Source organism: Solea senegalensis, linkage group LG4 (assembly GCF_019176455.1).
Source record: "Solea senegalensis isolate Sse05_10M linkage group LG4, IFAPA_SoseM_1, whole genome shotgun sequence".
NCBI classification, from domain to species: Eukaryota; Metazoa; Chordata; class Actinopteri; order Pleuronectiformes; family Soleidae; genus Solea; species Solea senegalensis.
Genome location: NC_058024.1, coordinates 10,986,876 through 11,002,855, shown reverse-complemented (window position 1 = coordinate 11,002,855; position 15,980 = coordinate 10,986,876). Strand labels below are relative to the sequence as shown.

Sequence of the window (15,980 nt, the reverse complement as noted above, 5' to 3'; positions counted from 1 at the left end):
CGGAATGTCCCCAATAGCTGAGATCAATGGTTTGATCCCTGGTTCCTCCAGTTCCTGTGTTGAGGTGTCCTTGCACAAGATAGTCAAGGACTCTGCCATCAGAGTGTGAATGAAATGTGCTTTATGAAGAAGTCCAGCACTTATATTTCATTATGTTTCACTGTAGTTGATGCAGTGGCTTCAAATGTTATCCTGTTTGGGAAACTGGTTATTGCTTGTTGTGTCACTGTCTGGGATAGTGTAGCATGAGAACACTGCAGTATAACAAGGTTTCAGAGTAGCACTTAGTCCATCCATCTATCCATTGTCTACCCTCACCCCTCGAGGGCCACTGGAGAGCCAATCCCAGCTGACACAGGGTGAAAGCGGGGTGAACCCTGGACAGGTTGCCAGTAGTATACTCACTTTATCAAATTTCCTCGGGTGCATTACCAAGACTTCCCTGGTCTGGACAAAGGTTTGTCCACATTTCATAATTTTTCAACAAACTCAGATGAATTAAGTCAGATTTGGGATAGAGATGAGTGATCTTGGTCAAAATCAGAACAATAAAAACATGAACTCAAAAAAACCCTCAATATCACATGAATGTCGGAAGCTGCAATGCGTAATCTTTGGTCATTTTTGTTGCTGCTGTTGATGTCATTGTTCTGCTTCTGTTTGGTCTTCATGCACAGAGATGATGTTGCATTTTTTGTATGTGGACTGTAGTCAATGTTGCCACCATTTTTTTGGACATAAAATAACTTCCTGCGTGCAGCATGCCAATGTCGCTGGGTGACACATGCGCACACACACACACACACACACACACACACACACACACACACTGAGAAAAACAGTGAGAGTTGTGTGGAGCTGATAGACTTAATCAGCATTGTGTGAACTCAATGTTTGAATGTAAGAACCATTTGTTTGAAAGCTAAATATAAACACTAACATTTTTATTATATGTTTTTTTCCCCAATTTGGAAAAGTGTGAGTTTTACAGTCTTATCCTTTTGAATTTGGTGTCGCAGATAAAGTGAATGACTAGATCGGAGCTGGTTATTTTTGGCCGTGTTACATCTTGTTAACACCAAGTCAGAGGACACTGCATCATGTCAGAGGCAGAAGTGAATATATGTTTACACCTTTCCCCCCTTCTTCTATTTAGAATGATGTTCACACAGACTCAGTCCACTCCTTAAGCAATAAACTGTATGTCTAGCATGCACAAAGTCCTTGAAAATGAATGTTGTGTTATCACAGTATCGGCTCTGATGTACTTGGTATTAAAGCTGTGGTCACATCAGAACTGAACCAAGGGTGAGAGTGCAAAAATAACTTGACCTGGACCCAAAGCAGTTCATGTAAGCTGAGTTTGTGTTAACCTGTCCCTTTTCATTCAGTCATCACCATGGTTATTGCTTGTTTTCTCTTGCTTGACATCGAAATGATTACATACATACTGTAACTATATAAAAAGGTTTGTGTCAAGTATTCACACTCTAATTTGAATGAGCCAACATTCAAATAAACTCGACGTCATGGAGCCCTTTTCTTTAACGTCCACTTTTTTTTTGAATGTGTTTCAAAGTGGATTCAGTTTTGTAGTTTTTCATCAACTTTTATTTATTTATTAAAACCAACACATCTTGATTCATCGAGGAGCTCAAGACTCGAGATTGGACTTTCCTTTTAATCTCCAATAAATGATGCACTTAAAATACAAATACAGTCCAAAGGAACAGTGTGGATTAAACTGAGAAAATGTTTAAATTAGTCTCTGTAATTTATGCAGATATATCCTTTTATTTAGAGTTTATTATCTAAACAGACAAGAAGTCTCTTTTATATCTTTGTAAGCCCGAGTGTTTCAGCTCCTCATGCTCTAAGCACAGTTTATGGTTTGGACCTCCGTTCATTGAGAACAAATTGCATGTTTTGCCCTGTTTAATGTTCTTGAGTGATGTGTTGGTCATGGCCATTGAATTTTTTGGTTAATGGAACCTCTAAATCTCTCCCTCTCCCTCCCGTGCCTGACTCGCTTGGTCTCAAGTAGGTTCCATAGTTTTATGTGCTCTGAGGTTTTGACATGACCAGTGCTGCTGTTTCAGCAATTCCACGGAGATGGCTGGAATTTCATTTGTGCTCCTCACAACACAGCAAAATTACATTTGAAGGGTCCAACACCATCATGTCTGTCCAAAAACACAGTGTTCTGATTACTCTGTGTAATCCAGACCTCTATGTCCAGCATTTCTACAGGGACAACCAGAGTTTCAATAAAACATGTACAGAGAGAGAGATATCCAAAGAAACCTCATGTAATCTCCCGACTCTACATAGCTTTCTATCAGCTTTGGCTTCAGTCAGCATTACTGATCTTAATGTTTCCAACATGCAACAGCGTTCAATTTTTATCAATCCATCATTTGGTGAAAGTGAAAAATTGATTGAAAGAGGAATAATATAAAATAGTGGCCATTGTATTGTCATTAATCTCAGTTGTGTAATTATTGTTTCCTTCTCCCCCTGACACGTTGTGTTTTCAGCACATTTGTGTTGACACAGTTCAACCAGGGGTCATTCATGGATGAAAAACAAAACAACACAACAAAAAAAACACCACAGCATGGACCAACCACTGGCAATCTGAGGGGTTTTCATGGGTTCATGGGTGGTTATTCAGCTAAATTCATAAATTAGAGTATACAGTAATTTTAGTGGAAAAGAAGGTTAATATGGGGAAATTAGTTGAATGTATCAGTTAAAACATTAGCATTCATGTGTACACTCAAAAAACTTTACAAGTGGTACGCATTTGGAAAAGGTTCCTTTCACTAGTGCAGTGTTTCCAGAAATGTACCTTTCGATGATGACAAAGAGAATTCAATCAAAAGAAGGAACACATTTATACAGTTTTTACCTGCTGCACGTACAAATTTTTTTTTTATTTCAAAAAGTTCCTTAGAAAAGTTATGTCCATTCAAATTGTAAACTGGTACATTTTGATAAGGTGCAAAAACGCTTCCTAATGGGCTTTTACTAATGGGTACAAAATTGTCTTTCAAAAAGGCCCCTAGCTACAACCCTATTAGGTTCACATTAGTACTTGAATGGGGTTCTACTTATTGATCTACCTTCTAAACGTAATTTTCATTATTAGCCTGCACATGTGTTTTTCTTCTCCTCCAATTATGAAAACCCAGATGCTCAACATTCATCCTCTAATTGCTGGTTAGTTGTGTACACTGCATATGGTTAAGCAGAAAGTGTCCGCTGAGGTCGGTTGCCTGCTTTTGGAGGTTGTTGGAAGCTGTGAGACTCACAAACCCATGAGAATGTTACTAATGAACACCTTATCATTCACTTCGGATTGGGGGATGGTGTGCATTGTGTTGTGTTGAACTGCTTAGTTCGATTGCAAAACAAACATGTTTGCAGTTACTGCTCCAATATTACAGTTCAGATCTTATTTTGTGCTACAGCAGTGGGAGTAGAGCTTTGATTCACTCAGCTCCTCCTGTTTCTTTCTTCTCACTTGCACACTCACACAGACTTGACAGCCACTCGGTGCACATTCCAGTACGGTGTTGCCATTCAGCCATTTATCCACACACATTCATACAGTGCATTTACCTGTATTTGAATCACATATCACATAAACACTGCCAGCACTGAGCAGAGGCACTTAGAGGTTCAATTCACTTTGCTGCACACATTGAACCACTGGAGGATCCACTTGACCTCCTAAGCCCATTATCATGCCCCTCAAAAGTGTTAAAACAAAAACGTGCGAGTTCTGTGAAACAGTTTACCATAAAACTAAAACAATATGGTAAAATAGGCTAAAATAACTGTCAGAGATTAAGCATTAGGTGGTAATGTCTGTGGCAGTCGTATGCCAGTTCACTCTTTAAGAGAAACAATTACCCATACATATATTATTGAACAAATTGTTTGTCATTCACACACTAAATCATTTTGTAGAATAGAGTTGCATGTATAACTGAAGAATCAACAATGTTAAGATTGAGAATATATTGTATTTTACCATTTAACTATGAAGAGATGGATCGTCTTAGCATTTTTCAAGATCGGGCATTTTTCAAGATGTTCACACTCTTTATAATGTTTCATATTTGATGCAGATGTTTCAACAGTGATCTGAGATTTTATAAATGCAACATTTGTTTCACATTTCCTGATTTGTGGAGCTTTACCATGAAACATTAAATAGAAATTACATGAGCCTGTCTGAAGAGCTGAAAACTGCAGGCGCATGGAAAATTATGAACAATCAAGTTAGTGTAGTTTCCAAATATGACAAACAGGGCTGTGGCCTGCCTGCGTAACTCAGTTAAGTCATGACAGCACTGACAAATTAACATTTGCTTATGCAGAACATTCAATTTTTGAAGAAGGCCTGGTCTTGAATTTCAATAAATTCCCGTTGCTGAAAAGTTTCCCAAACTAATTCTCATAACACGCTGTTTATATCAGGGTTCTGTTTTCCTCAAGCACAGTTCTTGCATCATACCTGAGATGCATGTTGAAAGAATCCTCTTTGGTGTAAAAATGCTTCATCAAGGAAAAACAAGTTTACTCTGATATGCAAACTTTTTCATACACACACACACACAGTATACAGTGATCAGAACAAGTGGGCTTTTTGTGTTCAGAAGTACATATTTGTGACCTGCCTTTTTTTTTGCTTCATGAATTTTACAATTTATCTTCAGAAACGTGGCACTGCTTTTTTATGTTTGTCCTTATGTGTTATTATAATCTATACAATCGTTATTTCGGGTTAGCCTTTGCATAAATCTCATTAGGGGAGGATATAGTCGCTTAGCACTGCCTTTTGTCACACTGTGTGACGGTTACATCTTTGCACTCCTCCTCCTCCTCCATTGATGGACGATGCGCCTGAAATGGGCCCTAGTTGCTGACACAATGAATTGCAGTAAAAAAGGTGTGATGCTAAATGAGTTGGTAGAAATCATTATGAAGCCAATAGTGCTCATTTAATCATTGGTATTTCAATTGTAGTGGAGTTGCCATTTAAGCCATCCAGTTAAGCCTGCTGAGTTTCACAGAATTTGATCACAGTGAATATAACCAAGAAATGAAGCCTGGTTTAATATGCCTTGAGCATTAATTCCCATTGTTATATTTAAAAGTTATTTTCCCTGTCACTACATGGTCGGGTATAGCATCACTGTTGTTTGGAATTACCATCCCTAAATGTGTACCACATTTGAGTAGCCAACATTTTTGTTCAGCAGTTCATTTTAAGGGTATTTGCTTTTAATGCAGCAACAAAAAGGCCACAGAGGGACTTCTACCTTTTTCTAACAGGATTTACATTGGCAACACGTTACAATTATGTATGGAATGTTAGAAATAATGAGAATGTTACAACTTTCCCCCCATAACTTTTTAAATTAAGCTTATGTAAAGCTTCTCATTTCACATGAACAGCAATGCAAAGCGATTAAGGGGACAGTTCAGGTTTTTGTGGAGTATTGACACATAGTCGGTGCTGAATGTGCTGAGCTCCCGGCTCAACCCCTGTCGCAGGAAGCCAGCTTAAGGCACTGACACTTGCTTTCACTGAAGACATAGCTGCAAGCAGGGACACAAGGAAATACATATTTATAAGGGAAGCACACTTGGTAAAATGATGTCTACGGTTAAGTGTAAAATATCTTATGTCTGTGACTTTATCTCATCTCCATCGAACAGTCATTTCTGACTGGAAACTGAAAGTTGTGTTGCTCACTCTCTCACACCAAAGTCCAATCAGTAGTTTTACATCACATACTAGTTGTTGATCTGCTAGTTTACCAATGTGACCAACTGTGACAAATGAGGCAGCAGTACACTGGCTGTTCTTGTGTCACCACAGGCTTAAATTGCTGCACTTTTGGAATTTAGTGCAGGAGAATGGGTTACAAACATCAGTTCCCAGTTGGAGGCTGTCTAGCAGCAAACACTCTAAGGGTATTCAAATATGACGTCTGTCATGAATTCTGCCTAATATGTACCACACAATTAAAGCCAGTTTTTCTGTCTCAATTAAAGAGTAACGAAACCCCTAAACCACTTTTTTCAGGTTAAAACTAGTGTATATCGTTATCTAGTAATATTATTGACTGATCCAGGTCCAACGCTTGGTAGTTTTGTGTAAAGTATTTGAATTAGGTATTTTGTGTTAAAAATGGGTGTATGTACTGCCTTCTCTGGATAAACACCTCCCATTACATTTTTTGTATCAGCTGGCTCTTCCCATGTTGTCGTCACTGTCCCGCTTCGCCGTCACTAACCGTCCTCCTCTAGCCACGCCCCCAGAGGCACAGCAGTGGGGGGGGATGAACGAGTGGAAGAGGAAGTATGAAAACAAAACATCCGGTTTACTTTTCAGAATAAAATATCCCGTGATGACACCACATCGAGCTCAACATGCTCCTGTTTATTCGCTCGGTAGAAATACTGCTCCGTTTGTTGTGTTTACAACATTTACAGTGGATTTCTGTGGGAGAAGTACCCCAAAAACACCTAGTCTCTGACTCCAGCTGCCTTGATTGTAGTTCCTCTTTAAAAGTGCACAAGTACCTGCTTTAATGGCATTATTGCTATATAGGCTACCATATAATCCATATTGCATGATTATACTATAAGATAAGAGAGATTATTTCTCATCATTGAATGAGCCCACAAGTGTTGCATTTGGTTGTTGCCTGCAGTGAGGCCATCATTTTCATGAAATATAATCAAAAATGTGCCCTACACTGTTGGTGGTGCATTGCTGAACATTCATCTACAAGGTTTGACACTTTTAGTATGTTTACCTCCAGATTCATCTTCCGCATAAACTGTTTAAATATTCAGTATGTAACAGATACTTGTGTTGAAGTGGCAACCCAACCCACCAGGTGCATCTTGCATCTTATGTCCCTCTTGTTACTGAACTATGATTGGTTTAGTCTTTTTGTCTTGAAATCATTGTTTCAAAATACGCAATACTTTTCTCATGTCTCCTCTGTTCTCTCTTTTTCTCTCTCAGCTGACCAAAGGGCTGATTTTGTGTTGGCTGTAGAAGAAGTGCGAGCAGACTCCACTTACTCGGTGAGCACTCAATCCTGGGAAACATGCCTCTCTGTTGGGCTGTTTTATTTATTAAACGACTGCAACCATAGCTGTTTTTTTTTAGGTACAGGAACGGTCATACCATGTCGTCATCCCCTGTTCTTTGAAATGTGTGTGGGGGCAGATATGTATCTGCACATGTCCTGTACCATTAATTCAAAACCGATTGTTTGTTATTGTGGTCATTGCTATATGCTGTGTGCTGACCTTCTGGTTATTCTGAGCACAATTGGCTAAATCATCCAGCATTTTAATTATATAGTAAGTTGTTAATATAAAATAAGTGACAAGATACACATATACTACAGGAAGAGTAGCTGCTACCTTAGTGGCAGCTAAAGGTGATCCAAATGGAGGATAAGAATGAGGCCAATGATAAAGTTGTTTGTGTTTATACATGGCAAGAAGCATTTATTTATCCCATTAAACTGCTGAACTGGGTTTTTTTTGGGCAGTAGAATTCACGTCTGAAACTTTCCATCGTCACAGGGCATTAACTGAGTGATATTAGATCTAACACTCTTAAAAAAAAAAGGGGGAAGACATTATAAGAATTATAATAAAAATAAACATTAAATAAATAAATAATAAAAAAAATATATGCAATTATTGGGTTGTGTAAATTATTTCCTCTTGAAGTGTAGAACGCCATCTAGGTAGCTACCAGTTTATTGAGCTAGCACTCTGCAGCACTGATTCACAGTTTACACCCTCAATTAATGGGAAGGCATAGGTTTGGATGTATTGTAGCTTCCTCCAAAGAGGGTTTTCATGTTTGTTTGTGGGCAGCACAATGTAAAGAACAGATTATGATCAAATTTTCTCGGCTTGTAGGTTAAGGTCAGTGGGAGAAATGATTAGATGTTGGTAGTGATACGCTACAGAAACTTAGCGGCCTTGGCAGAGGTTTGTGCTTTCTGAGTTTAAATTTGAATGAGTTGGATATCCTGAGTGTTGGACATGTTTGAATTGACAAATGTAATCAACTAGTCAGTATGCGCTTGAAAAACTGCGTCGAGTAGGAAACATTTTCTCTGCCAGCACCTAATTTAAAGGGATGCCCTTAAAACATATAACCCTTGTAATCTGTGGTAAATTAAATTTACAGCTTGCTCAACTCAAAAGCTCATCATAAATCCTGACCCAGAAGCTCTCTCTCTCTTAAAAAAAACAAAATCTGTCCAAAAAAACAAATCCGTTGTTTTTGTTTGTCAGATCTTCTTTCTTTGCATGTTTATAATACAATAATATATTCACTTCACATCTACAATCTCTCCAAGCCCAGGCTTCATGTGAGTTTCTGTTTGCTGAGTCTATACTGAAGTGACAGTGTGTTAGCTTTCAATATTCTTCTCCTCCTCTTCATAGTCAGCGGGTAATATGCACTTGCACAGTGAATGGCAGGTCTGTAATCTGAGCTGCAGAGGTGCTCGGGCTCCCTTGTGGATTGAAGATGAACTGTAACCTGAGAGCAGCAGGCTTTTCTTGCGATTTATATTATGGCACCTTTTGTGATGACACAGATTAATGAACCAATGAGCCTGTACAGATTTTAAGTTAGCATTTTATTTAATTGCTATTAGAGGTTGACCGATTAATCTTTGTAGCTGATTAATTGGCTCCAATAGGACATTTACAACCTTTTGGCATCGGCTGTACCCAGAAGTGTCCGATGACTACACAGTGCATGAGAGCTAGTTTAAGTAATGCAGGGTCCACACCATGAGTTTAGAGAAGTGGTTAGGAGGTGCTTTCAGTGATCCTGCAAATGATGCATTCAAGGAAATCTGTACATTTCAGTATGCCTGCGTACACACATGCTATCCACTCACCACCAACGTTAGCTGTTTCTGCCATGTTTTATAATGCATTACGCCATTAGTAGTCATTCAGTTATTGGACAAGTATTCACTGATTAAACATTTGGTCTTTTGAATATTGTGAAAGATCCTGTTATTGCAGATTTTCTTAGAAATACTTTTTTTATTGACGATTTCTCCTTTGGGAATGGCAGTAAGGGGCTATCGGCCAGTTAATCTGCTAGCATCTTTTTTGTGCACTGTCATTCTCTCAGTATTTGAAACTCCTCTTCTGGTCGCCCTCTAATGACTGTAATGAGCAAGGATATGTGTTTTGTGTTGGACATTCTGGCCATGATAATGTGACATGTGGCTGATGTTTCTAATGGGGCCTTGTGTAATGTTCAATGTCACTTTTATCATTGAGAGGCAAAAAAAAAGGGGATTAATTACCTCTTGCAAGGCAGTTGAAGTTAATTTCTACAGTCACATGTTCAACAAATTACTCAGATGATAACGGTGTGACGTATGGTTCATCAGAGTTCACAAGACATCCTCCACTCTCATTTAATTCTTAGCGCAGTTTGGCTAGGTTATACTCTCTAAACATTACACTGGGCAAAACTTCCCTCATGATTATATACATTTATACTGTAAGTGTCAATATCCATAACACATTTAATCATTTCTCCACAATGATCTTAATATCGTGGGCTTTCGAGACAGGCGGGGCAAGCACATTATCTAAGCCAGGGTGTTACAGTATTAGGGATTATCTCTGACAGATAGTTTCCCTTCCAGGCACCATTAGCTTGGCCTCATCCCATTTGGTATTTCCGACACCTGCGACCACCATCCGCCGGGCACAAGAAATATTACCATTGTATTTTTTTTCTAGGGTATATAAATTAATCATGGGAATCACAAGCAACTACTTTAAATTTCTGGACTGTGACCAAGGAACACATCCTCCCCAAGGATGCCAAGGACCTATGCATCATTAAAACAGAGTTGTGCTATCTGACAGGGGGAGCAGTGCTAGTTCCCTCTCTTATATACCTTACAGAACTGTGGCCTCTGCATGTGTTTCCACATTATGCAACAGCTACTGTCTCTTGGCTAAATGCAATCAGGTTCCCCAAGTCTGACTCTGAATGCAAAATGAACAAAGGACACATGTCTGTGAGTATAGAGGAAATAAAGTTGATCAGCTTGACAGTGAAAGTGGATAGCTGACTGCAACAGACACAAATTAACATCGATCATTGGGCACAGCATGTGCACTAATGACTCATGGCTGCAGGGGCTTGTTAGACAACCTCAACCTCCTGCAGTGGACGCTAATCTTTTCCCATATACTCACAATCCACTACATACCAATGGCTGCAATTCCTCATTGAGGGTCCCCATATTGGCAAATGATCAGTCTTCTATTCACATGCATGAGACTAAAATGTTAATGATATGACATTAGCAATTAAGGGAAGATATTTAATTGAAAATACTAGCTTCACTGCAGCCAGTATATTTATGATTTCAATTTTAATTTACAGCCCACACCGCCACCCACCCACCTTTTGAAAAAAGCCTAACATTAATGGACCTAAAGAGACTCAAATTAAAGATGTAGACGTTTGTAAGTGGAAATTTGAAGACGGATACTTCTTGGAGCCGGCACACTTGCACTTCCAATCGCCACTTTCTGTGAAAAGGGTCTATCACACCGGGTTTATTCAAGTTGTGCTTGAGCATTACATAGACATGTTGTACGAGTTAAACTCATTGACAGCCTGCTAATGTGTACAACCGACTTTCAGTCACATCCTTCCCATTGGAATGCCATTGATCACAGAATTTGACAGACGTAAAAACAACAGACTTTTGCAGAATACTGTATGTCAAATAGTGCCATTAGCAACAGAGCTCTCACATTTAAGCTGTAGCTCAGAAAAATCGACTTGATCAATATTAGCACACTCGTACTTTTTCCACATGTAATGATATAAAGGGCATCTCGTTGTAACTGTCAGTCATAAATATGAGAGCGCTCACTAAGTGCAGCTCTTTTTTCTGTTTTTATTTGAATGTAATTTGACTCGTTCTGAGGCTCTGTCCTCACAGGGCACTTGGCAAGCATGTCTGCATTTAAAACATATTGATTTGGAATTAGTTACAGGTGCAGGCCTATAACAGTATCGATTGCAGATAGGCGTTTTGACAAAATGTCTGGAAAACATTTTGCATCGATTTAAAGTTTCTCATGCAGAGCCTATATATATATAATAACTGCATCTAATTGCCATATGCAGCTTCGTGTCATCCACTTAGCACCTATTCACCCAACACATAATTACCTCTGACTCTAAAGGAAGCTGAGAATAGCACGAGGTAAAACACTTTCTTGGGGAAATATTTCTCTAAGTCGGTCAGAAGGATTTGGCTTCATATTGTTCGATGTATAAAGTTTCTTCATCAGGTTTCTCCTGAACAAGGGAATATATCAACCCAGTGACTCTCATAAGGAAAGATATCAACCAAAGCACCCATTATTGATTAATCCTTCCATATGTGATTGAGACCCGTGGCAAGACTGTGGGCAGCATCCCAAACATAATGGCAGTCCGTTAAAAACAAATGCCAATATTCTTCAAACCAAATCATTGAGGTTGACTGACATGATGAAAGTCAGATGATAAGCATTGTTCCCTCTACGAGTAAATAATGGAGAGCAGAGTAAAGCTGCCTCACTTCCTACACATTGGTGTGATTTGTGGTTCGCCCTGTTTTGCCACATTCATCTGTCGCCAACGATTTACTAAAAAGAAAAAAAAAATGTAGCAAAGGAGAAAAGGACAAAGAAAAGCTAAGGAAAGCTAATGTGATGTTTTTAGAAGGATTTGTAGGCAAAGTTTGTCCACATATCTGCGCTCAGAAACCATTTGTCTCAAATGGTAATAGGAGTCTTATTCAGTAAGTGAGCTCTTTTGGTCCACAGAAAGAAAATTCAATTCACTTTTATTTGTATTACGCCAATTCATAACATACATTATCTCAAGGCTCTTTACATGCAATTATTGTTGCTCCTCATGTGACGCTGTAGATGAAGGATGGATCTACGTTTTTGGGTCATGGCTTATTTTGAGGTCATTTTTGGCACTGATGAAACTTGTGAACCCTCCTTTATTTGTTATGAAAATGATGAATTAAATAGGAACACAAAGGCATGACAATCATCTTTCTAGACTCCGTGAGACTTAACAGCTTATGAGTATCATTATTAATGATGTCCTCAGTGAGCAGCTCCTCACAAATCTCCTTAGAGATTAACCTAATGAGAAATTTTAAATTAATGAGAAAAGCATGCTCCTTATAAGTCTGTGATGTACGCAATAAAGTTGAATGCTGGAGTTCTTTCTGTGGCACAGACCTGAAAACAGGCAGTGTCGGCCTGCTCAGGCTTTCACATAAGTGCCATTCACCCTCATATCAAAATAATAATTATTTGAAGGTTGTGATCCCACATTTGTCTTACTTACCGTGTTGTTTCTTTATCAATTTATAGTGTGATTGGTTACATGAATTTCACATAAGTAATATGACACAATTGTCCCCCAAAGCATTATGGCAGCATTTGCTGCAAATTGTAGTTCATGATTTTGCCAAGTAAGACAAAAAAGAGAGCTTGAGACGGAAAGATTCAGTACACATTTATTAGTTCTTTTCAGAGGTACGTTGACAGCAAATGTCAGAGAAGCAGCCACCGAGTAATACAATTTAAAAAAAATCATTAGTATGATTTCTTTTTTTATGTTCCATACATTATGTACAGTATATCCTGGCATGACTGAGGAACTCCTTTGTTCCTCAGTCTGTGAAACTACTAAATGAGGCCGGGTTTAAGTAGGTTTAGGGAGACACTGTGAGCAGTGTCGTACCGCATGTTGCGTTAGATGTCATATACTGTAGGTTATGTGGCAGTTTGGATGTTCCATGTTGGGTTAGGGTTGATGTCATGTTATGTTAAAGGTGTGGTTTATGTTTGTGTGGAACGTTGGACATCTTGGGACAAAAGACACATTTCAGAGTCATCTGATAAAGTAGTATAACCTAATCTAACATAATACTCGACAGCCACTTTATTAGGTACACTTATTTCATTGATTGCTAGCGTTGATGTCACATGGCATCAACTAGCAGATGACAACTGACTGATGTGGTGTGTAGAAGACCATCCACAGAAGCATGACATATCAAACCTTAAAGCAGATGCTACAGCAACAGTTGACTACTTTATTTGGTAATAGTAATACATAATACAGTAATAGAGTGACAAGAATGGTCAGTGAGTTTATTTGGCATACTCAAGAGCCAGGATGGTTCAGAATACCATGGTGTGTATGTTTTTTACAACTGTGATTCTGTGGTGGAGAGGATTTATGTTATTGTCATTCTACTTTGGTAAAGCTTATAGAAGATTTAACTCAGGAGTCCAGATTTACTGTATTAAAAACTGTAGTAAAACTTGTACTTTTTTCTGTCAGGAATCAATGTCATTGTAGTTGTCAGCATCATGATATGTGAACAATGTGCTGTCTTAATGCTTTGAACAGGGTTATTTTTTTTTCTTTTCTTCACTTCAGTGTGTGTGCTTCATTCCTTAGAATCCCCTGCGATGCTGTGTATGCCTTGCACTTAACACATCACACACTTTGCTAGAGTAAAGATGTTGAACCAACAGTTTTTAGAAAGCTTAACATTGCCATTGGCAGAATGCTCTGCTCATCTGTTGCAGATGCTGTGAGACTTTTTTTTTCTTTTCCATACTCATGGGAGATGCTATACTAAAGAAAAGCCCCTAGTATCAACTGCTATCTAGTTCTTCAGCATGGTGTCTTGGCTCTGCTTATTTTGGTGTAATGAATTATTAATGCTTCACCAATTTTCCACAAGTTCCAGCCTTTTTTTTTTCTTTTTCCCCAAAAGGCTCGTTGTAATCTGCATCACCTACTTTCCACAGTGCTCATATGTCCTCCTATGTTTCCTTTTTTTTCAGGGCCAAAGGAAGTAAGGAGTTAGGAAACAGGAAACAATTCCTCACTCTTTTGGCAACTGGATGGGAAGAAGAATCTTTGACCTTGGAAAATGAAGATGATGTTGCCATGGGAACTGTTAATCCTTCTGTCACTCAAACAGTGCCTTGCTGGTAAGATGCCAAGTCAAGTTGCCTTTTATGACACACCTGCATCTCTTAGAGGGAAATAGGTTGCTTATTTTCCGTGCATGATATTGCTGTTATGAAAGGGACAAATATGTATTATTATAATAAAAATAGTAATAATAATTGTGTTCGCAGAAGTAGGGCTGGGCAATATGGCAAAATGGCAAAATATCACAATATATTTCCTCACACTGACGGACACACTAGGTGTTCAATCAAACGGTTTCAAGAGATTCCAGGGATTTGGTATATGATGACTTCATAATATAAACAGACATGGAGGCAGACTGTCATAGTCGGTTAATAGCTGTGGATGAAGTCATGGCTGAGAAGATGGAATCAGCTTGGGTTGTTCAAGTGAACGTTCTAAACAACAGTGCACAACATCCGTTTCCCAGTCAACTCGCTCTCACTGGATATTGCAGGGTTCTGCTCACGGCCCAATCACTGTTAATTCTGTAAAAATCACATCTGTGTGATTTGAAATCGGGAAGATGCTGGTGTGTCCTATGACGTTAAATTCTCATCTGTTAGTCCCTCACACTGCAGGATAATTTAGTCAGATCTGTTCAAATCAGCCTGAAATCGGAATACAACCAGAATTGTTGGAAGGACCAGATCGGGACTGAAATCTGGCCAATTATCTTTTAGTGTGCGGTTGTGGTTCTCTGCCCGGGGATGATGATGATGATGATGTCCTATAGCATGCGGTGTGTTCTCGGAAACAGATTTGTTGCTCTTGTTGGTGTAAGCACAATTAAACAGAGGCATTGTTCTTGGCTCTCCAACAGTACAAATATGCAAAAGAACATATTTAAGCCTATACACCTCAGTTGCTACGTTGGTAGCAGAGAAGGAATCATCTGATAAAGAAGATTTAACGCTTTCCATTGATGACGTGTTTTCGACTGCACATTAGAAAGAGAATAAAAGACGCAAAAGAAGAAGTATGCTGTACTAATGCCGGTCGGTGGTTGGAATGTGGTTGGAACATCCGTGTGGTGTGTGTGCACTACCCGACCCGTACCAGAAACTTGGCTGGCTGAATTCCTAGAATTCCCTGCCCTGTCTTAATCTACTAATCTATTTTGCGCTGTCCGAACCAGTTCCACACGAACGACATTTTGTTACCTTTTTTGTTTAGTTCCCTTTAATGTCCACCATCACTTTAGTTGCTCTTGACAACAAACTATGATTACAATAGGAAGTGTGAGTATCCAGCATACACGCAGAAAAAAACAGACTCTGTCATACGTATATATTTCAGATGTATTATCCAGTAAATATGCCCAGCGCTTATGATCTTTATTGACCTGAATTTTATCACATTGCTATCATGCAGCACTACTCTGCAAACAGTATATCCAGAAATAAACAAATCTGTTTTAAAGAGCTCAGCAAAGCATCTCAGGATAAACACGAGCCGAAGAGACAGAATTGAGTGGTGTTGTTTTTGCTAGTTATCACAAGGTAAACTGAAATGGCCTTGTGTCATGAGAATGGTTATAATGAGACATTTTGAAGTTGTCTTATCAGAGCAGCATCATTGTTAAATGTGACTCTCTGTTGGATTTACATCTGCGGATAAACTATTCCGTGGGAAAGAATTTGCCCTCGCTGGTATTTTTATGCCTCTTTGTTTTATTATGCAATTGTCTTGCTTTATGTCCAACCGCTGCCGCTTACATGAGGTGTCGCCAGACACTATAAAAAAAAACCTACATACTCTTTTCTCAACTTTAATTTATTCTGTACTCTGCTCTCCCAAATACATACATCCATGGAGTGAAAGGAAAAATCCGAATAACATTAGCGCTCAGTCTCCT

At 38.8% G+C, this 15,980-nt stretch overlaps 1 protein-coding gene across 1 annotated transcript in view; it reads left to right on the top strand.

The window, feature by feature from the left end:
• LOC122768820 (contactin-4) overlaps positions 1-15,980 on the top strand; it is a 150,722-nt gene that overhangs the window by 81,485 nt on the left and 53,257 nt on the right. Inside the window, exons 2-3 of the mRNA XM_044025068.1 lie at positions 7,055-7,116; positions 13,990-14,139. Of these exons, the coding sequence (XP_043881003.1) occupies positions 14,079-14,139 (61 nt within the window). The 5' untranslated portion in view covers positions 7,055-7,116; positions 13,990-14,078. The remainder of the gene's footprint in view (positions 1-7,054; positions 7,117-13,989; positions 14,140-15,980) is intronic.